Genomic DNA, 23,649 nt, shown 5'->3' with positions numbered 1-23,649 from the left:
CCCCGGTCCCATACAAAGACCAGGGAACCTTAGGACCCAGGGAATATAGGACCCGGGGAACATAGGTACGCTCCCTATGACACGGCCATATCTTTCCTCTGCGCTAGTCCGGCCCAGACTGCATGCTACTATACATTGGGGTGAGGGAGGCCCTGACCTGACCTCAGGCCTTCTCACTGGCCCATGAGAGTGCATTCCTTTTGTCAGCCATACTTATCATCCCCCAACCATGTCAAGGCAACAAGACTGAGAAAACAACAAGACTCAGAAAACAAAATTTTGTGGTTACACTGTAACAGTATAGCATTTGCAAAGTAAAGGGGAGTATTGACTAGTCTAGGAGACTCCATAAGCAAACCAAGACTGTTTCTATTCCTCAAAACATGGAAAGCATGGAGAGCACTCACAGACAAAACAATCCATGGAGAGATTGGTGAAGCCTTGCCATTGCGGTTTATCTGAGTAAATTCCTTGCCAAAGTAAAAATGAAGGCTGGTGGTGGTGGATGGGCTTGGAGCCGTGGGAAGAAGCATTCGGTTTTGTACCTGCTCATAGATGTGTGACAGAACATACAGTACAACATAAATGCCGTTTTATAACTTCACACAGGACACGACAGGCATGGCCAGGGCCACTGACAGCTTTGGCCGGGCTCGGGACAAAGTCATCTGAAAGGGCCCCCCTGCCCAATAGATGAAATGAAATAAGGAACCAATTCTGGGACCCATCTCTTCCTGGGCCAGGGACAACTGTCCCTTTTGTCCCTCCGCTGTCGGCGCCCCTTGGCATGGCAGTTGTACAGTACTAGGCTGGACAACTGGCCTTCTTCAGCGTCTGTCCCTGTAAAGTCAAGCAATACAACTTTCGGAAACATGATACATTATAATTACTTTATTATCCATTGAACATTTTCTAGTTTTTCCATTTTTTTCTGGTGCTGTCAGACCTGAAGTTATGGTGAATCAGAATTAAAAAAAAATCCCCTGATTTATATAACATTTCTGTTTTGACAAGAGAGAGATAGAGAAAAACAAAGTTGATCAAAATATCGTCTTTACCAGTGTTGGCTTGGCTGTATGGCGATTTAATATATATATATATATATATATATATATATATATATATATATATATATATATATATATATATATATATACTATATATATATATATATATTTACTATATATATATATATATATATATATATATAGTAGGAAAATCTCTTTTTTTTAAATGAGGACAGTTCTTAAACATGTATTAGTATTCTAATTAACAGGCCAACGTAGGCTCAAGTATAATCCTGGGTATTCTGTGTGGACTTGAATGAACTGTCAGGATCTCATAATTCCCCAAACAAGCAATCTGCAGGAGAAGATCCGCTAACAGTGACTGACCATTCGTTACCTCACAATGCTACCATACTTCCCCAAAGACTTCATCGTTTCCATGCCATACGTAATACCATTCTGGTGGGCAAACATTTTCTTCTCACAAACACGAGGGCTAATAGCGGTTCCATTTCTTTTTTGATGCTCCAGTGTAAAATTCATAGTCTATAAAAATATCGAGATTTACGTGAACATAACTTTCTTACTATGATATTAAAAACTCCAGAATGTCCTTTATGGTTACACAGTGGGATGTACTGTATAAATATTGTATAAAATAAGGCAGTCTTTTTCAGTAGGATAAACCAGATACAAAACAATTCTGGGAGAAAAAGAAGAAGAAGAAGGTCAGTTCAAGTCCAAAATATTTTTTTTTCATTCCTTTTCACAGATTTTTCTGCTGTCGCCGAGTGCCGTGTGGTCAACAGTATGAAAGAGGAGTTACGCATCTTGCAGTGGCGTATCTGCGCACACACAACCAAACACCCAAGTGATCAACAACGTAAGAGCTTATTCCCAAATTCAGTATCCCAGCCTTCTTGGACAAAAATTAGAGGAATATTACATACCCATCATTGTTTACAGTGCAATATAAATGTGTCATTCAAACTAGTATTTGTAATAAGAAAATAAAAGGTTTCTTTTTTTAATGTGAATGATTTTTTTTCCTTCCTTCTCTACGGGTATTAAATATGGACAAGTCTTAACTGGATTATAATTTCTGTTAATCAGCTTTGGCTTCCATTGGTTCTTTTTTACTTTGTTCTTCCTTCCATTTCATTAGCTAATTGATCATTTCATTTATTTATTTTAGTATAGAAAATAATGAACATCTAAAAAAACCAAAAAACAAAATAAATACATCAATGTCAATCTGTAATAGTGACCTTTCTTTCAAATGGTTACATTTGTGTTGTCTTCAGTAAGCGTCCTAAATTGGCGCTGTATATGTTTTGTAGGACGGCCTTCGAAGGGCTGTGTAATTTGCCACATGCCCTTTTGAGAGTCAAGGATTAGCATAGTAGACATGTCTTCTTAAAGGGAAATAAGCCCCCCTCCCCCAAACAAAATGATAAACAATGAAAAACCAGCAAGGACCGGTACAGATGGAGTGTGGCTCTGCAGGCCCGGTACAGGAGGAGTGTGGCTCTGCAGTCTTCCTTCTGAAAGCCTGGACATGACTAGTCCCATCGCAGTAGCAGGGGTCTGGATAAGAATCATCGCATGTGCACACACAAACGCACACACTCTCTCCCTCTCTCTCTCTCATTTTCTCTCTCTCACACACACACACACACGCACACGCACACACGCACACGCACACGCACACGCACACGCACACGCACACGCACACGCGCACACGCACACGCACACGCACACGCACACGCACACACACACACACACGCACACGCACACGCACACACACACACACACGTATTACATGCTACTTTCCATCTCTTCAACTCCTCTCATGAGATATTTTTTTGTTTTTAATCTCCGCTTCTCTGCTATAGCGGTGCAGTCTTACTAAAAAGATCATGTTATGCCTGTTTTGGAAGGAGCAGGCTGGACCTCACTTGTGGGTCTCATCCCGCATAGAGTCACCCAACATCACAATTCCTGTTGGGCCAACATATCTGCACAGAGGTCCAAGTGCCTGTCGTGTTTTGTTTTGTTTTTTCCTTCATTTCTTTCTTTCTTTCGTTCTCCTGTGTCTCCAGTTTCGCTTTTGTCCATCATTTGGCCAGTCCACTCTCAAGCCAAGCAGCTGATCACCTACAGTCGTGTGTTTCGAGACGGACTAGGCTTACGAAGGCAAGTGTGCTGGGACGAGCCAGGCCTGAATTGACCCCAGGGCTAGGGCCAGGGCAAGGGCAAGGGCTAGGCCTGAATTGACCCCAGGGCTAGGGCCAGAGCTAGGCCTGAATTGACCCCAGGGCTAGGGCTAGGGCTAGCAGGCCTGAATTGACCCCAGGGCTTGGGCTAGGGCTAGGGCTAGCAGGCCTGGGCAGCCCAAGGCTGCTGCTCCGGCACTGTGCACTGTGATAGAGGACGGAAGGAGAGAGGAGGGGTGTGCAGACTAGCTCCAGGAGAGAGAGAGAGAGAGAGAGAGAGAGAGAGAGAGAGAGAGAGAGAGAGAGAGAGAGAGAGAGAGAGAGAGGGAGAGAGAGAGAGAGAGAGAGAGAGAGCAAAGAGAAGCGGTCTGGAGGCCTGCTTGGAAGTGGTCGGACCAGGCGAGGCGAGGGGAGAGGGCCGGTGTGGCGTGGCAAGGCGGGGTGTCGAACTCGGGCAAAGGGACAGCCCAATCCAGACGCTGCCCCCTTCCACCCTTACTCTGGTGGTGGCCGCAGGCTATGGAGCTTCCGTTCGTCGAGGCCTTTCCAATACTTGTAGTTGTTGTCCAAATGCTGCATGAGATTCGGGAGATCTGCAAATGCTACAGCGACAGATGAGACAAAAAAATAAGTCAGTCAAGGGCTCCACAAGCAGGCAAAAGTTGTTCTATGGCAGCATGTAGTTCACTAATGCATGGTATGCTATTGCCAAGACAATGGAAGTAGATGACGAAAGTGCCACATGTGTTGTGTGTATGGCCAGATGGCATTCAATTTTTAATAATAATCTCGCTCTCTCCCTCTCTCTCTCTCTGTAGAATGTTTGGGAGCTATTATTCAAATGTAAGTCTCATTCTGCATGCATGTGCTCTCGGAATTATGGCAAATACCAAACACTGACATGATGGGAAACACACATGAACGCTATCCAATTGGTATTTTCCATGGAAAACGGAAAATGTTCATACTTTACATGAGTTTCTGAGATTCTTATATGAAAGCCCAAGTGGGAATCTCCATATTATATATTATATATTATATATACAAGTTTCCAAGAGCACATGAATGCACAGTGTGGAATTTCTGTATTTTATACTGTCCTATGAATATCATTTCATACTTATGCATGCAATTTGCATTGGTAAGATTGAATAAGAAGTAATTAAGAAAGAAAAGGCAGTCAAAGCATAGAGCTCCTGTGTACTGTGTCATGCCATGGCGCCGCATTGTTTGGCTGCCTCTCTGGTAACTCCGTCAAAACCGTGCAATTTTTTCATCTGTTTAAACCTATTTAGTCCATATGAAGTTTACATTTTGGACAGATATGACGATGTGTTTCTAGACAGCACTTTTTAGTGCTATTTATTGCCGTCTGCATTTTTGTTGACCTTAAATCGAAATCGATGTTGTCGGATCACCACAGCGCAACGGAACTCCATGGAGATCAGAATGCGCATAGCCTGCCCTATACCAACCGGCCCGGCAAAGAGAGAACATCATCCCGACAAGCCTCGCACTACTGTCTACAAGAGGTCCGCGGACACCAGATGAATGTGGAGACCATCACAGTGTATAGCGTGGGGTGAGAGCCTGCAGTTTGCCACCCGCGATGTAGTCTCCGTCTCATCTAGCACCGTATCCACCCAGGAGCCTCGGGCACCACGCAGCTGTCTGTTTTGTAAAGCGATGCATCCAACTCTCGCCTCGATCGACACATCTATGAACAATCTGACACCATGGACATTTTCTATACTACTTATCTCTTGTATGTATTTATGTTGACATTTAATCTAATGATTTCTGCACGATGTGGAGTTTTACCAGAACCGTCATTTCACTACAAGCTGTAACCTTGGTTATGGCTTTGTATGTGACAAATAAACTACTCTCTACTCTACTCTACTGAACAGCCAGTGTCCAGCTGCTGGTGATGTGCAGTAAAAAGTAATTAAAAAAAATTAAATAAACAGTGTAAACCACCGCACACTGGTCTTTGGCTTACTGAAAGTTTATTGATAAAGCTGCAGCAAAATGCGTTTGTCACTAAAATAAACTTTCAGTAAATCAAAGAAGACCAGTGTGTGGTGAACAACACCAGTCTATAACAATAATAATAATAATAATAATAATAATAATAATAATAATAATAATAGCCTACTTTTGTTTCATATGGCGCCTTTCAAAACACCCAAGGAGGCCTAACATGTATCTGTGTAGGAATGTGTGCACGTTTGTGTGTGTGCGCACGTGTTGGGCATTTTTTTCCAAAGGAACAAATGAAAGGCTGTATTTACCGTCCCAGGCATCAAACATGTCTGTGATGAAGTAGTCTATGAAGGAGATCTGGGATTTGGGGATGCTACAGGTGTTCCTGTCAAACACGGGCATGACCACGGGCAAACCCTGCCGCTTCTCTTCATCAGTCTGCACAGACAGGGGACACAAACAATAAGACTCAAAATTGTTGGGGGTTTTTTTTCATCTCAATTTAAAGCGATACATCACCATATCTGGAAATAAGCTCATTTCACACCTGCCCTGGATATAAATAATTGAGTTTTACCTGTCTACTGTTCTTCCAGACGCTCTCTGATTGTGATGATATTTTTCTTAGCATGCATCATTGAACTGGATGGTACCAAACCTGAATGGTACCAACTGGTCCCATTTGGTTCAATGATTCCACATGCTAAGAAGTAACATCACTAGACTCAGAATGGCTGGAAGAACAGGAGAAAGGTAAGGCCAGATTCAGACTAGAGCATGGCGGGGAACCTGTCTTGAGGGCCATTTGCTGACGCAGATGACGCAGGTCTTTCTGCTTAGTTTCGGCTGGTGTGTTCTACTCTGCCTTTCACACCAACAGCGTCGGCGTGCACGGCCAGTCCTGTTCGAAATCCCCCCACAGCCATAGCTAGCTCGCTACTTTGCTATTCATTTGAATGGGACACCGCCGGCCGCTGTCGCCCAAAATCTGCTTGAGTTCCATTTTCCAAATCCAGCGCGGAGCGGAACAGGCTCCCGCGCCGCTACCGCTGGTTGGTGTGGAAGGACAGATATGTATTTTCGCCACCGCCGGTAAAAATCGCTTCCCGACGCATCCCCGCTATGGTGTGAATTAGGCCTAAAACTCAATTATTTAACTTGAGAGAAGGTGTAAATTGAGCATATTTTCAAAAATTGTGGACCTTTCCTTATAGATAAATATGCAAAATCTGCAAATGTTAATCATGTTTGTGTCTCAATATACTGTAGGTATCAAAATGTGGCCATCACAACATTCATAATATTTAATACATACATCCTCATCTTGGATTAAATAATGATACATGAAATATTTATGGTGAGCTCTACAGGTTTAAAGCAAAACTATGTCTTTTAAACTACTGCACGTGGTCATGTTACTATTAATGATACATCATATTGGATTAAAGAATGATATACACAAAATATTTACAGTATTGTGTGCTCTACAATTTGAGAAGGAGCTAAATCTTTTGAGCTGCTGGTGGCCATGTTAATATGGTAGTTTGAATTGCCCTCATCCAAACCCAAAATTGTATAAATAAATGGTTTGGTACAGTATTATCAAAACCAAAACCCAAATGTATGAACAATGGTTTGCGGCTGTGGTTTTTCTTTTGAAGGAGGAAACCAACGCACACCAGAGGTTTCGAGGTGCAGGTAGCGGGTGCAAGATCAATTTTGTAGAAGAAGGTACCGCACACTCTTGTCCATCGTGCTGCAATTTATTAACAAAACAACGTTTCGGCCCGTATGGCCTTTCTCAAGTTTTTACTGTTTTTACTGTTTGCAGCTGTGGTTTACCTGTGCAAAATATTCTTCTGAAATGCGGCCAGCCCACTCAATGCAAAGCTCCAGTGGTCGACAGGGATTAGAGATGTCGGCACACTTAATGAGCATGCGTTTGACAAGGATTCGATTCTCGGGAGACGTCAAAATTCCTTTGACGGATTCCTCATCACCGTTCCCCTGGAAAACATGGAAGGGGAAGACGGGAAACAAAAGGAAGACAATGAGAGGAAAGTAACACAGCAACAGAATTAGATAACTTCTATAAGATCATTCTGTGGTTGGGTTGATCACCAAGTAACTGGGCCTGGACAACACTTACTTAGGGCTCAAATTAGTTTAAGGTTAAAAAGATTGTACATTGCACCCTTAAAAGGTTCCTGCTCTGGCTGAATGGTCTGCTCCACCACAGATATGATGAGGCCCATTCAGACCCATTACCACTGAGATGACTTCTCTGTTTACTGGACAGGGGTATGTTTCTCGAAACCGTAGTTGCTAGCCAGTTAGCAAACTTGGGTAGTTGGCAATGGAAAATTGCATTACAAATAACAAAGTTGTTAATGTAGTCAGCAACTATGGTTTCGAGAAATGCACACCAGATTGGGGAGTGGGAAGTGGATGCATTGGATACATGAAGGCAGGCTGATTCCACCCTCTTCTACCATTTTCCAAGCTCTAGGATCCTTTTAAATGGTTGTGTAGGGCATTCCACACCAGGATGAGAAAGCTGGTACCAGGCTGTCAAATTTGCACCCTACGCAGCTAGCAGTCTTTGGCGGCAGTCTCCTGGGCCAAAGTTATATCCAGGCAGAGCCTCTTTCCCTCTCTCACTCGCGCTCTCTTTCTCTCGCTGTCTCTGTCTCACTCATTCGCGCTCTCTTTCTCTCGCTGTCTCTGTCTCACTCACTCGCACTCTCTTTCTCTCGCTGTCTCTCTCTCACTCACTCGCGCTCTCTTTCTCTCGCTGTCTCTCTCTCACTCACTCGCGCTCTCTTTATCTCGCTGTCTCTGTCTCACTCACTCGCGCTCTCTTTCTCTCGCTGTCTCTGTCTCTCTTTCTCTGTCTCAGTCTCTCTTTCTCTTTCTCAGTCTCTCTCTCAGTCTCTCTCTCAGTCTCTCTCTCAGTCTCTCTCTCTCTCAGTCTCTCTCTCTCTCAGTCTCTCTCTCTCTCAGTCTCTCTCTCTCTCAGTCTCAGTCTCTCTTTCTCTTTCTCAGTCTCTCTCTCTTTCTCAGTCTCTCTCTCTTTCTCTTTCTCTTTCTCAGTCTCTCTCTCTTTCTCAGTCTCTCTCTCTCTCTCTCTCTCTCTCTCTCTCTCTCTCTCTCTCTCAGTCTCTCTCTCTCTGTCTCTCTCTCTCTAACCCAAATCCCAGTGACTTGTAGAGGGAGCAGAGAAATTACTGCTTTCGTCCCATTTACAGACAAGCGGAACAGCGTGAAGGCTTGAGTTTGGTAGTCATTTATTCAGAGCATGAGACGAAAATGTTTGCCATAATCACCACATGAAGCTGATCATTCGTCTTGTGGCCTTATGTGTCACTAGAGATTAAATAAAATCGGGGAAAACCTGCTAAATGGAAATACACAACGGAGCACAAGAGTACAGTCAGAAAGCAAACTCACCAGCGCTGTGTCAATGGACACCTAGATGCACATGGTGGTAAATGTGTGTGTGTGTGCGTGTGTGTGTGTGTGTGCGTGTGTGTGTGTGTGTATGTGTGTGTGTTTATGTCTATTGAAGATAATGAGTGTTGAGTATCGAGAGTATGGCAGGAAGAGAGAGAGAGAGAGAGACAGAGAGAGAGAGAGAGAGAGAGAGAGAGAGAGAGAGAGAGAGAGAGAGAGAAAGAACGGTGGGGCAGAGTTTGGACATGTCCCAGGCCGGACTTGAATCCCGTCCCCATGGTCATGAAAGCCCCCCCCATTGTCTTCTAGCAAAATATACTGTATGCGTCATGTTATGTCGTGATGTTCAAGAACTTGAAAGAGGATTTTTTTTAACGTGACTACAGACAGTGGAAACAGCCGACAGAGTCTTGATTCGTCTACTAATGACTTATTTAGACATTGACTGATTTGGTGATTAAATCACTCAAAAACATAGTTACATAGTGCAGATTTAGTGCAGTAGTAGTTTTTAACCATCATAGGTCAGGCATAGACATGGAGGGCAGGGCGCCCTGTCCTGAGCCAGTCATTTGGCTAAAAGGAAGCAATTTGACTCCCGTGTTGATACACAAACACCTGTGAGCTTACCCCATTCTCCTCCAATGCCGCCAGGGGCTTATTGATGCTGTTGACAAACTTGTTGACATGCTCGAAGTGCTTGGTCATCTCGGTGGCCAGGACCATGTCGATGATGGCTTGTCGGAGTGTCCGGTACTCATTTCTGAATAGAAGCAATAAAAAAGGGTGAAGGGGATGAGAGGGGAGGTGAAGGGGGTGGAGTGGAGTGGAGTGGAGAACACATTAGTTCAAATGTGACGAGCGTGCTATGCACTGAGGTCACTCATAGACCCTGTGCTGTGTGTATGTATGAATGGGCTGCATTGTTGAGATGCCGTCCCCACCCTCCCCCATTAGTGGGGATCCTTGCATATCAAGTGCACTGGACGGGAACTGCAATCACATTTAAGCGAGGACCCCTGTAGAGGATACGCAAGGCCGAGAAGCAACGCGGAGCATGACTGTGCTGCACGGTACACACCCGGAGACGTCTAGACAGTCCCTCATCTAACGCTTCCTGTGGTTTGTTTCCATAATACAGTAGTCACCGATTCTCATGCAAAGGTCTTAAAGAGCAAGTTCTTCACTTTGACTTTGCAATGACTTTAAGGCATAGCTTGTCTACAGGGACACCATTTTCATACTCTAGCCTTCAGTCCAGACAACAACCACATATCATTGTTATCTTATCTCTTTCGTAGCAAAATCTTCAAAGTCTTGCATGTAACATTTCCAAATTGGAGCATTTTCTCAAGTTAACCAGGGCTCTCAGATACTATTTTCAGGCCAACCAGAGTTGTGCCAGTGTCTGTTCCAGCACGAATTATGCTTGGAAACTAAAGTGCTTGCCTGCAAACTTTGTGCGTTCATACCAGGCTCTGAACCTTTCCGTATGTGACCCTTTGTTACCCAGATGAACCTATTGATGTCCACATTGTCATCATGGTTCGCAGAGGACAGCCAAGTATTTTTCGGAGCGCATCGTGAACCAACTTTGCAGTCCCCGAACGCTCAGAATTGCGGCGTGAACACGAAGGCCACCTCATGATTAGGTGCTGACACGGGCACCGTCACGGTTCTCTGTTGGCTTGAACGCACCTTGAGCGTCCACTGAAAGGTTTTATGCGTTATATTTCAGGAAGCTAGTGTAGAGCCCATTGTGGAGCCCATTTCTTACACGCTGTTTTGAGATGTTATACAGGACACACTCACAGCTTGCCCTTTCAAGACATGGTTTGGAAAAAGCACGTTTCATCATGATTTATAATAGGCAATAAATGAGCAATAAGTTATACAGTAAAAGAACTTTCAAAGGGTGCATCACGATTCTGCCTTCTTCCATCACATTGTCATGGCTCTGCGTCTGCGATTTCTCTGTTCAATACAATACCATTACTGCCCTACTGCTAAATGCAATGTAATGCAATGTAATGTGATGTAATGTAATGTAACGACGTTGCCCCACCTCTCCATGTTCTTGAAGATGTTGCACTTGTCATCGCGAGTGGTGATCTGGAAGGCGAGTGCGGCGTGGTGGCTCTCCAGCACGGCGGTGTCGTTGTAGAGGATGGCCAGCTCGCTGCCCGCGTTGCACAGGAAGGAGTTGGTGCGGCCCGGGTGGTCCACGTCATGCACCGTGGCTGCGATCAGGGCCGCCACCTCGTCCATAGGCTCCAGGCTTTGCTGCAAGAGACAAGCGGAGGATTAATTAGTGGTGTGCATTGGCACTGCCCTCACGATTCGATTACGATTCTGGGGGTAACGATTAGATTCGAATTGATTCAATTCGATTCTATGATGTATTGCAATGCATTACATTTTCTACTGAAAGCAAAGACAATTTTTTCATCAGTCATGAGCCAATGCAAGCAGTCAGATAGTGAACAATTGGCTGTTTTCTGTATCAGTCTTGCAGGAAATGACCTCGGGCCGGAATCGAACCCGGGTCCCCGGAATGACAGTGCAGTGCCCTACTGTTTGAGCCACGGCAGGGCCGGGGCCGGGGCGGAAAGGTTTAAAACCAGAGATTCTTTAAGTATATAGAGATATGCCAATGTAGTAGGTTGCTATGGGCACCTAACATGACCAGGTTCCGGTCTGCCTAAAGGGGCGTGTCATAATACTCCTAGCATTGAATAGAACAGTCCTTAGGTCTGCCTAAAGGGGGATTTTCTCCCCCTCCCCCTCCCCCTTGCAATAATAGAACCCGGAAACAATGGGCCAATGGAACCTCTCTCTCTCTACTCTCTCTGATAATACTGTACTTTTGCCCATTGTCACTTCACTGATTTCCTTTAATAACACTTCACTTCATGGCCACCTCGTCCATGGGGTCCAGGCTTTGCAGTAGGAACAAGAGGAAGAGGGGTAGCAAGGTTTACCAAGTTACCATCCGTTTGGAAAGTCAGTTCAGTTTTACCACTGTACTTTTACCCATTTTCACTCATTGCATATACCGGTACTTGTATTGCGACCATCTCGCCTATGGGGTCCAGGCATTGCTGCAGTAACAACACAAGGAGGAGGGAGGGATAGGAAGTTTTACCGCTGTACCATGTTTTTCTGATGCAGCTTCGCGCTCCACATGCATGGTAGCCTATTTTATGTAGGCACAAGGCTTAAACGTTAAATGTACGTCCGGTCCTTACTTAAATGAGCCTTGCTCAGAGACGCAAAATTAATTTCAGTGAAAACTGCCAATAAAGTTAATATTGTATATATAGGGTGTCCAAGCTTTCTTGTAGGTAAGAGGCGGATACGAGGATAGAGTGGATAAGTGCTGGTAATCAGCCTCAAATACACTCATTTTGCACATTTCCATAAAGAAAACTAATGAAATATGCCTAAATTCCCTGGTGCAGTAAAAGTCAGCTTGGTGGTGTGTTCGCACACAAACATCGTACAATGAACGTCAGTTTACATCAGTTCCTTAATTTCCCTCAGTATCAATAGTTACTTCACTAGTCTGGAAAACAAACAATGTGGTGCAAATCAGGGGGACACATGGTCTGTGGGGGCCCTCCAGGCCTGGCTGTGGACCAATGACTGAGCAAGAAAGGGGTAAAGAAGTTAATCCACAGGACATTTCCTCGTTCCCTTTTGCAATACGAATCTGTGTGTGCATTCCAATATGCCCCCTCCTGTCCTCCACTTGTGGCCTCACCCCGCCCAGCCTCCGTGGGGAAAACAATTACGTTTCCCCGTTGTCCGCTTAGCCGCAACAACTTTTGTGGGACTGTTTTTCATTCACCATCCCATTTGCAAATGAGAAAATGGCATTAGAATTGTGCTTTTGCAAGATATTGAATTAATTTTCTGTCATCAGTGACATCATCATGAGGTCACAAGCAGGCAAGTGGGCAAGGGAGGACGGAAGTCTGCATATTGGAATCCACCCTATGACTTCCTGTGGATCACTGCCAGGGAGGAAGTGGAGGAAGAGGAAGTCGTGATGTTCCGTAGTTAAACCATAGTGTTTCCCCATTTTCCTCCTTGGCCTGCTTTTCCAGTGTTCCCCCATTTTATACATTCCCTTTTGACATATACTGCGAGTGTGCAAAACAGGCCATTAGTATGTCTGACTGTCTACATTGCAATAACTGTAGATTAAAACATGATATGACTCTACACCCCACACATGCAGTAATTCTATCCCTAGTCAAACCAAACTGTGTTTTGCCACAGAGCAGAGTGCATCTCAGAAGATATATGGCAGATACACGTTTTGGGAACCACTCATTTCTATCAAATAGTTGGTCATTCATCCTTGACCGCCAGTGATTTAATAAAGCACCAACTGTCCAAACAGTCCACAAATCCTGCGTCCCTAGTGGCAAGCCAGTGTCAGCACAGCACAGCACAGCACAGCTAGAGCAGCTCAGCCTATTTAGTTGAGACGAGTTGAGTCTGCTTTATAGTCAATTTCTTTACATGCACTGGTCATAAAAAAACTATAAATTACGTTTCTTACTTTCCCATGCAGACATAGACAAAGACTTCTTTATTTTATTTTATTTTATTTACTGTCCATCTCTGGGCTCAGCTAGCTAGTAGCACAGTTGCTGCTCTGCTCTGCACAACTCTGCTCTGCTCTGCTCCTCTTGTCACTGTGGGGTTGAAAATAGCCCGTTTCGTAATCAGCTTACATTCCTCAGCACACATGCGTAACCGGCTAATGAGGCAAGAGATTCATTTAGGCTAAAAGAAAAAAAAGCCAACTCTCCCCCTGGTGCTGATGACGCACCGACGAGCGCTCCCCTGTGCACTATGCTGTCACAGAAAGAGGACACGGAAAGAGCGGAGCACAGGGGAAGAGGAGAGGAGAGGAGTGGAGAGGAGAAGAGAGGAGTGGAGAGGAGAAGAGAGGAGTGGAGAGGAGAAGAGAGGAAGAGGAGAGGAGAGGAGAGGAGAGGAGAGGAGAGGAGAGGGGAGGGGAGGAGAGCAGAGGAGAGGAGAGGAGAGGAGAAGAGGAGCAGAGTAGAGCAGAGGAGAGGAGAGGAGGAGAGCAGAGGAGAGAAGAGGAGAAGAGAGGAGAGGAGAGCAGAGGAGAAGAGGAGAAGAGGAGAAGAGGAGCAGAGTATAGGAGAGGAGAGCAGAGGAGAGGAGAGGAGAGGAGAGGAGAGGAGAGGAGAGGAGAGGAAGAGCAGGGCAGAGCAGAGCAGAGAAGGAGCAGAGTATAAGAGAGGAGAAGAAGGATCAGAACAGAGGAGGAAGAGGAGGAGCTCTACGCGTTCACAGAAAGAGGGCAGAGCAGAATGGAGCAAAGGGAAGTGGATGAGAGAGGAGTGGAGGAATAGAAAAAGGAGGAGAGTGGAAGAGAGGAGAGTACAGCAGGACAGAAGCTGAGGCGGATAGGAGAGGAGAGAAGCAGAATAGAAGAGGAGAGAAAAACATGAGGAGAAGAGTCGAGGCATAGACGTACTACACCACTATGAGTAGAGGAGCAGACAAGAAGCAGATCTGAAGAGTGGAGTAAAGAGCAGGGGAGCGAAGGAGGAGGAGTTGGAGGGGGCTTACCTTAACTCACTCCTTACCTTATAACTCACCCCTTACCTCAAATCACTCTTTACCCTTTTATCACTCCTTGGTCAGGAGGAGGAGAGAGGAAGAGGAGGAGGAGGTGGGAAAGGAGGAGGAGGAAGAGGTGGAGGAAGGGGATAGTAGAGGAGCAAGACAGAAGGAGCCGATGGTAGAATACAGTAGGACGGTCGAAGAGGAGGAGGACGATCACCTTAACTTGCTCTTTGCAGAGGAAGTACGCAGTGGTACGAAGGAGGAGGGAGAGGAGGAGGAAGAAGAGGGGGAGGAGGAGAAGTAAGAGGAGAGGAAGAGTCATGGCGGAAGAGTGGAGGAGCTGGGTATCGCCTTAAATCACTCCTTGCAGAGGATGTCCGGAGGCGTGGAGGAGGAGGAGGAGGAGAAGGAGAACTAGAGTAGAAGAGAGGACTTTCGCTCTTTCACGCGCTCCTTGCAGAGAAAGTAGGTGGTGGCATGAAGGGATGAGTGAGGAGAGGAGGAGACTTGTAGAGGATGACATTTTTTGGGAATTCCTGTGGGGTCCGCGGGTCCTGCGGGATTCCCGCGGGATGGGAGTCAAAATTTTAAAGATGAACGGGAGCGGGCAGGAGCGGGAATAAAGATGAATGGGAGCAGGCATGAGCGGGAATACAAATGAAAGGGAGCGGGAATGCTCGCTTATTTTTTCATTAAAAAAAGCCTAGTTTGACGAAACGGGAGTGGGATTGATTTGAGTGAGAGTGGGCAGGATTGGGAAACATTATTTTCAGGAGTGGACGGGATGGGATTTGTTTCTTTTACTCCAGTCCGGGATGGGACGGGATGGGAATTTTTTTCTGGGACCGGGATGGGACAGGAGTGAAAATCCACTCCCGTGTCATGCTCTAGAGCAGGGGTGTCAAACATACGGCCCGCGGGCCGCATCCGGCCCGCCAGAGGGTTCCATCCGGCCCGGATGTAAAAAAAAAAAAAAAAAAAAAAAAAAAAAATTTTTTTTTTTTTTTTTTTTTTTTTTTACTTTTTTTTTTTTTTTTTAAATGAAATAACCGAAATGCGCAATTACGGCCCTCGGGACAAAATCGAGACCTGCATGACATTAACCCAATGGTCCCTCTGTTACACTGTATATATGTAGTAAAGTGCACATCACACTTCTATCATAAATAGTGAATTTGTACTGTAACAGGCATTTGATAAAGCTCATATATTATAAACCTCATATATAGAGATAAAATGTTAATATTTCTTATTCGTATTGTATTGGTATTGGTTGTAATTAAATAATAAATATAATTGGATTTGTATTGGTTCCTATTAAGCTCAAACTGGAAACGGGATGTTAGAATGCGTGAAAATGCAGGAAATTACATATAAGAAATACAAAATTTTCTGGGGGAAAACCCCCAGACCCCCTGCCAAAATGACGGTTGCCAATGAATGAATGAAGTCAAGGATATTTTCCATAGGATTATCAGTATTGCATTGCTTTCTATAACATTCAGCACACTTAAAACTTGATAGTACTGAACACTAATCCTCTGCTTTACGTTTTTTTTTTTTTTTTTGTGGATGATGTTACTAATGCGGCCCGCTTGAGGTCCACATGGGTTGTATGCGGCCCCCGGACCAAAATGAGTTTGACACCCCTGCTCTAGAGGACAAGTGCAAGACCAAGAGAGGAGAGGAGAGGAGAGGAGAGGAGAGGAGAGGAGAGGAGAGGAGGAGTGTAGAAGAGAGGGGGCTCACCTTGACTCGCTCCTTGCAGAGGAAGTATGCGGTGGCGTGCAGCACGTCTGCGGCGTGGCTGGAGTTGTGGTAGGGGTTGCTGGAGTGGTAGTTGGCCTCGATCACCGTCAGCCACGAGCGCAGCGTGGCCTCTGGACAGCTCAGGAACTCACACACGCCGAACCTCGAGAAGACCTTCAGGCCCAAAAAGGTTAGCGGCCTGAGGAGAGAGAGAGAAGAGAGAGAGAGAGAGAGAGAGAGAGAGAGAGAGAGAGAGAGAGAGAGAGAGAGAGAGAGAGAGAGAGGAGGGAGAGAGGAGGGATTGGTTGAGGCACTCAGATTTTAAAGACATTTTTAAAACTACATTGGGGCCTTGACCTTGGCCCAAATGGCTAAGGCACCCTATTGTTTTGCTAAGGTTTGATTCCCGCTCAAGGTCATTATCCCATCCCTAACCCATCTCTCTCTCCCAATCATTTCCTATAGACCTGTTAACTAACCAAAAATACTTCACAGCACATTGGTCTTACGTTGCAGCCATATTTTTCAGCGGTCATGAAGGCTGGGATAGAGGCTATCCAGGACAAAAGCATTATGACTGTGACCTAGTGTCACATCAGATGACCTGCAGTGCATTACACTACGTGGAAGGGAAAGTCTACGGAAGCTATTCAAATAGTGCGTCAGCTTTAAAAGTTACTACTATTACTTACTGACGTATGACAAATGTATCTTGTGTATCCATTAGTTTATGAGGATTGTCCATTGAAATGCATTGTCTCTTTTTTCAGGGGGTCATGTGTTATGTTAAAGGGGTATGCCACTATTTTGGGGCTTAATACAGTTAAAATCGTTGGCCAGGGTTTATAAAGGTGGTAAAGTCTCTTATTTTTCATGTAAGCCGTTGTCTTGCTTTAAGACAAGTTAAAAGAGGGAGCATGTTGCTAAGCTAGTGAAAGTCAATGCATCCGTGTAGCATGCTACAGTGATCCATTGACTTTCACAAGCTTAGCTACATACTCCCTCTTTTAACTTGTCTTAAAGCAAGACAACGCTTAACATGAAAAATAAGACACTTTACCATCTTTATACTTTACCACCCTTTGAGCACATGTAGGCCTATAACTACATCCGTACTGAATATAACAATATGCATAGTCATAGGTGTCGAAGTCCACATTCGAGATTGTCTTTGGATGCAGTATGAAATAAGCCAGGGACACCACTGGGCAGCAAGCATGGCCAGCTGTATGGCCTTCTCAGAAAGAGGCCTGTTGGTCATTCGGTCAGTCATTCAGTGGCGGTGGTCCATCTGTGGTCTCAGAGCAGGAAAGGCAGAGAAGCCACAGAGGCATCTAGCAATCTAGCACTTACACGCTGTGAACAGGGAGCATAGTCAAGGCACGGCACACTATCCCCCCACCCACCGACCCTCCAATGCCTTTCCCTCATCCTCCCCCTCCCCCTCCCCCTCCCCACATCCCTACCGCTTTATGGTGGCTGCCTCTAGGTTGAAGATGTCAAAGTCCCATGAGTCTTCATTTTCCATGGTCTGGGCCACCCGAGGCGGGATGTCGTTGAGCGAGAGCGGCGTGGTCAGGTGACTGGGGATGTGGTGGGGCTCTGAGGACAGAGAGAGAGGGGGGTTGGAGAGAGAGAGGGAGAGAGGGAGGGAGAGAGGGAGGGAAGGAGCGAGAGAGGGAGAGAGGAAGAGAGAAAAGGGGAGCGAGAGAGAGAGAGAGAGAGAGAGAGAGAGAGAGAGAGAGAGAGAGAGAGCGAGAATGAGGCAGAAAGAAAGAGAGAAAAGGGGAGGGAGAAAGGGATGTAAAGAGAGAGAGGGAGAGAGGATGCACGTCAGCTTGCATCAAGAGAAGAGCACAAGGCTTGGGAACGGGCAGCTGGAAATGGCCTGGAAGGTAGAGGATGACGCAGGACGGGGCCAAATGGGAACAGCACAGCACAGACCCCCACTGTGATCATCACGCATAGCACGCCGCTAACTCAGAGCTGCACCACAACACTTTATTTATTATTTATTTATTTATTTATTTATTTATCTATTTATCTATCCATCTTTTTTACTTTTTTTTTTTTGCGAGCCCAACATTAAATGTAAGCTACTCACGTTTGGTTGAGAATATGTACTCGTTTCCAGACAATCTTCGTAAGCCATCCTGTGGATAAAAAGAAACATCATACTTAAGACAAAATTGTTATATTCAGCCAGAAATGTGTAGAGTAGTATTCTTTTGTACTGATGATAATTTGCCCTTGTGAAACAAAGGAGCTACGCACTCCACGCTTCTAAATTAACAATCCGGTGCAACCAGAGGAGGACTAAATAATAAGTACAAAGGAAAAAGAATCAGATGAAGACACATGTCGAAAAGTTAGTCTTACTGCACTGAAAAAATAAAAAACAATTTATTTATGGGGGGCGGGGGGGGGGGGGGGGGGGGGGGGGGGGGGGGGGGGGGGGGGGGGGACAGTTGTGGCATGCATGGAAATCCTGTGCATGCTGCAGTGTGCTGGTGATTAACTTGTATCAACACAAGCTAATGCACAAAAACAAACTGACAATCGCACCCCAACACTCTCTCCCCTGGGCCCTCAGCCGTGCCCCTTGTGTCCATTTGTGTTTGTGTGTGTGTGTGTGCATGTGTGTGCGCGCGCAGAGGGAGAGAGAGAGAGAGAGAGAGAGAGAGAGAGAGAGAGAGAGAGAGAGAGAGAGAGAGAGAGAGTGAGAGTAAGAGAGAATGAGTGTGAGAATGTGCGTGCGTGCGTGCGTGCGCGCATGTGTGTGTGTGCACAACTGGAGGTAATGTTTACCTCAGGAGACAGAGAGGAAAAGGCGCACGGCTCATCCCTGACCTGCACATTGTCTAATCACGCATCAGCTTCAGCAGAAATGCAGGCTATTTTCAGCTCTTCCCTCTCCACTACCCAGACTCCAGATCAACCAATACACAGACAGCTTCCATCGCACCTTAAATCTTAAAAGTCACGTCTGCCAAGATGCAGAATGTCAAGGCCCAGGCAAAGAATAATAATAATAAAAAAACCCGAATTGATAATGCAAAGCAAACACAGCAACGGGCCCCCTTTAAAAACACAAGATACTGATCAGGAATTTCAGAGTTATTTCCTCTGCTCTCGTCTACCTAAGGCCTGGCAGATACAGATACAGATACAGAACAACTCATATTCAAAGTAAATGGCTCCGTAACCAACCCAGAGGAGTTAACTCAAAATGAACGGAAAACCTCCCAATAGCAGCACCAATTGCTTCTTTCGACTAGTAAAATGAATTCATGAGACCCCTCTATTAGCAGTGTTACCATTTGGTTCAAGTCAACATAATGCAGGCTTAGTCCAGAAAGCATGTACTGTACAGTATATGCATGTGCAAGCCTGCATGCATATCACCCCTCTACCCCAGTCCCCACATCTGGGATGCATTTCATCGAAACCATAGTTGCTTGCTAACAACATTAGCTACTTTGTTGTTTGCAATGCAATTCCCAATTGGAAGCCACCCAAGTTGCTAACTGGCTAATAACTATGCTTTCGAGAAATGCACCCCTGAGCAGTGTGATATGGAGTAAAACTGGGGGAGACTGTTGAGGTCGAAACGTTATCCTGCCATGAAAAAAATAAAACACAACAAAAAGGATTCTAAGTGTGCGGACTCTGAAAACTCTGAAAACTACAGTTGACCTTCGTCCTGCACCTTTCCCTGGGATGTGCACAATCCTCTCCTTCAACTGGATGGAGTAAAACTGGGCCTATGAGTGAGCGAGCGCAGTGCGGTGCGACGCGGCGCGAGTCGTGGCTCTGGACTGCTGTAATCCTCCAAGAACAAGATGTTTCCAGGCCACTCGCACTGGGAGGAAAAGTTCACTGTGGAGGGAGTTGTGGTGACGAGCAAGGGAGCAACAGAGAGAAGAAAAGAGAAGGAGAGAGAGAGAGAGAGAGAGAGAGAGAGAGAGAGAGAGAGAGAGAGAGAAGGGGAGAGAGAGAGAGAGAGTGAGTGTGTGTGAGTGTGTGTTTGAGAGAGAGAAAGAATCAGAGAGAGAGAGAGAGAGATAGAGAGAGAGAAGGGGAGAGAGAGAGAAGGGGAGAGAGAGAGAGGGTGAGTGTGTGCGAGTGTGTGTTTGAGAGAGAGAGAGAGAGAGAGAGAGAGAGAGAGAGAGAGAGAGAGAGAGAGAGAGAGAGAGAGAGAGTGAGTGTGTGTGTGCAGTGGCCGGCTTTTCCTCTGCAGGCTGCAGAAGCACAAAGGAGGACAATCTAACACTTCCTCTGGACCAGGGCCAAGACTGCCAACTTGGCACTCTCTCTCTCTCTCTCTCTCCCTCTCTTTCCCTTTCTCTCTCTTTCCCTTTCCCTTTCTCTCTCTCTCTCTCTCTTTCTCTTTCCCTTTCTCTCTCTCTCTCTCTCTGATTATTTCTCGCTCTCTCTCTCTCTTTCCCTTTCTCTCTCTCTCTCTCTTTCCCTTTCTCTCCCTCTCTCTCTTTCCCTTTCTCTCTCTCTCTCTCTGATTCTTTCTCTCTCTCTCTCTCTCTCTCTCTCTCTCTCTCTCTCTCTCTCTCTCTCTCTCCCTCTCTCTCTCTCTCTCTCTCTCTCTCTCCCTTTCTCTCTCTTTCCCTTTCTCTCTCTCTCTTTCTCTTTCTCTTTCCCTCTCTCACACACATACACATACAATCTATGTCTGTCTGTCTGTCTGTCTGTCTTTCTCGCCTCTTCTCGTCTCTCCCTCATGTCTCTCTCCCCATTCCTCCCCCTTTCTCCTACCATCTCAGTTTCTGCCTCACTCCCTCTTTCCCTCTCTCTCTCTTGCTCTTTAACTCTCTCTGCCTGCTTAACCATGCCTGACTGCAGTTTATATACAAAACAAACACCCCGCACACGCATGCACACGCTCACCCACACATACTCACACACACGCTCACACACATACTCACACACACACACTCACGCACACACACGCACGCTCACACAAGCACGCTCACACAAGCACGCTCACACATGCGCACACACACGCACGCACACTCACACACACTCACACAAACACAGCATTTTTGTTGGTTGTAAACATTTGAACCCAGCGAAAATAGCAACAAGTAATGACAAAAATCTTCCAGTATAAACATTACCCCATTTGATTATGCTGATGTGTTTTTTGTAATCCATAATCTTAAAAAATGCTCACTGACTGACTACTAGCAGCTTCTCAGACATCAGAAAAAAGCTCTTGCGTGTGGCTCTCTCTCTCTCTCTCTCTCTCTCTCTCTCTCTCCCTCTCTCTCTCTCTCTCTCTCTCTCTCTCTCTCTCTCTCTCTCTCTCTCTCTCTCTCTCTCTCTCTCTCTCTCTCTCTCTCTCTCTCTCTCTCTCTCTCTCTCTCTCTCTCTCTCTCTCCCTCTCCCTCTCCCTCTCCCTCTCCCTCTCCCTCCCTGGGAAGTCACCAGGCCAGCCAGCGGGAGTCATATTCATGAGGGGCATAAGACAGTGCGGCAGGCACGGAGCCATCTGGTCTAATTCATGAATAATTAAATAAGGCCTGTAATGTTTCAATCACGCCGTAATCACATTGCTGAGAAGCGTTTAATTAAATCAATCATAGGCTTCCCAACATTGATGCAACTGGTTTCACCTGAGCACTGACTCACGACGCCCGCTGCCACCTTGTACTCTACTCTACTCTACTTCACTTCCTCTGTCAAACATCCTTGTTCTTGGCAGACCGAGTCTAATTTATCACTGGGTGCTGATGCTGATGTAGTGGTGTGGATCGGCACTGCCCTCACGATCCGATTCTATCACGATTCGAGAGGTAGCGATTCGATTCGATTCGATTCTATGTGATCCGATCCGATCCGATTCAATTATACAATGCTTTGCAATGCATTACATTTCTACTGAAAGCAAATGTTTAATCAGTCATGATGAGGCAATACAAGTAGTCAGATACTGAGCAACAATTTATTGGCTGTTTTCTGTATCAGTTTGTATCAGTCTTGCAATGTTTTGAAGTGCTTTTATTTAATTTAACATTAATTTGCTCCCGAAATATCCATAGAAGTAAAATATTGCCGGATCAATTCTGGAACTTGCCGGATCGATTCTGTATTGTCCATGCCCCGCATTAGATTGCATTGCCGAATCGATCATTGTTGACAGCACTATGCTGATGCAGGCAGTACTCATTCAGTACTTTCTGACAGGGTCGGTTTTGAGGAGCAAAACTCTGAGACTACCTAGTATTGCAATGTAGTTCCTGCGAGAAACATCCATGGCTTGGGGGTTCGACTCTAAAAACAAAAGGCTTTATTTATCGCAGGGTAAGCTGCAGTCACTACTCATCATTCCATACTTTCTGTCGTGGCTTGAAGAACACTCTCAAGACCACTGTCTGGCAATGACAATCATGCCTGCTGCCTCTTACTGCAGATGGGCCCGTCGATAGGCCTATTCAGTCTTTGCCGAAAACACTCAAATGCATCATAACAACATTGCTATGACAATGCTGGAAGCCTTATGTAAATGATTAAAACTTTTACCATTACCAGTTCGATGACGAAGGTTATAACAGAGGCTCTGCGCTAAGGGGTTAAGACATAAAAAGAGGGAGCAAAAATGCTTGATCAATGCAGATGTGAATTCCCCCTTCATCCATGTGACAACCACACTATATGAACAACATGGCCAGTCATGCACCGCCAGGAGGTAGTTGGCGTGTCGGCCCTCCTCTATGACTACAGACCACAGAGCAAGGCAGAACTATTAAAATAGAGTTCACCTCCCCCCCGGTGGCATCCCCAGTCAGGCAGAGTCATGAGGACCTCACTGTACGGACAGACTCCAGGCGTTTAACCTTTAAGAGTGTGGGGTTTTGAACATTCTATAAAAAGAATGTGTTCTATAACAATGCAAGATTCTAAAATTCCAAATTGTATTGTATGGCGCCCAGAATTCTATAGAACTTTCACTACCCGAACATTCCGATCACACCGGTGTGACGACACACTCTAGAGCTAAAACACTGCAGAGTCCTGTCTGCAAAGCACAGAATAGAGGGGACGTACGCGGCAAACAACCTAAAGCATTCAACCTAAAGCATTCGATCAGGGAGAGCGACCAATCGAAGCTTGTGTTTAGAGAAAGTTCAACTTGTTTTTAAACGCTTTTAATGCCCTCAGCGCTGGAGAAGCTTTTGTTTTTGAAGCCCCCTATGAGGTTGTTGGTTTGTGGGTCCGCCCCCCCCTTGTAATAAAATATCACATCTGCAGAGTGTTGCAGATGCGTCCCAAAAGACTTTGCACCCCCCTTACACAGAGTTTGTGTAAATAAATTAAGCTACCGTTGAACTTGGAAGTTGCAGCACCGAAGCTGTACACTCTTGACAGTTTGAACAGTGTGGCAAACTGTCACAGCCCCAGTCTTCATTTTATCAGGCCGAAAAATGAGTTGGTATTCGTAAATATGATGATAATGCCTTGTCTTTCGTGTTTGTTTAAAATAATAAGATAAGTGGAGCCGCAAAGCAGCAAATGCTTCATACTTGCTTCATTGCAGGCAGTTTGAACAAACCTCTAGTTTCCACTACTGTTGTGACAGTGAATAACACACCTATTAATGTCTGTGCAGC

The 23,649-nt window shown here is 45.5% G+C and overlaps 1 protein-coding gene across 1 annotated transcript in view; it reads right to left on the bottom strand.

Moving 5' to 3' along the window:
- Positions 1-1,603: 1,603 nt before the first annotated feature.
- pde8a (phosphodiesterase 8A) overlaps positions 1,604-23,649 on the bottom strand; it is a 73,171-nt gene continuing 51,125 nt past the window's right edge. The window contains exons 15-22 of the mRNA XM_063188357.1: positions 18,129-18,177; positions 17,491-17,626; positions 16,025-16,223; positions 10,728-10,945; positions 9,293-9,425; positions 7,052-7,216; positions 5,518-5,647; positions 1,604-3,825 (exon numbers count right to left, since the gene is read on the bottom strand). Of these exons, the coding sequence (XP_063044427.1) occupies positions 3,719-3,825; positions 5,518-5,647; positions 7,052-7,216; positions 9,293-9,425; positions 10,728-10,945; positions 16,025-16,223; positions 17,491-17,626; positions 18,129-18,177 (1,137 nt within the window). The 3' untranslated portion in view covers positions 1,604-3,718. The remainder of the gene's footprint in view (positions 3,826-5,517; positions 5,648-7,051; positions 7,217-9,292; positions 9,426-10,727; positions 10,946-16,024; positions 16,224-17,490; positions 17,627-18,128; positions 18,178-23,649) is intronic.

Source organism: Engraulis encrasicolus, chromosome 22 (genome assembly GCF_034702125.1).
Source record: "Engraulis encrasicolus isolate BLACKSEA-1 chromosome 22, IST_EnEncr_1.0, whole genome shotgun sequence".
Taxonomy (NCBI): Eukaryota; Metazoa; Chordata; class Actinopteri; order Clupeiformes; family Engraulidae; genus Engraulis; species Engraulis encrasicolus.
The sequence above is the reverse complement of the archived record's forward strand: the minus strand, read 5'-3'. Positions and strand labels throughout refer to the sequence as shown.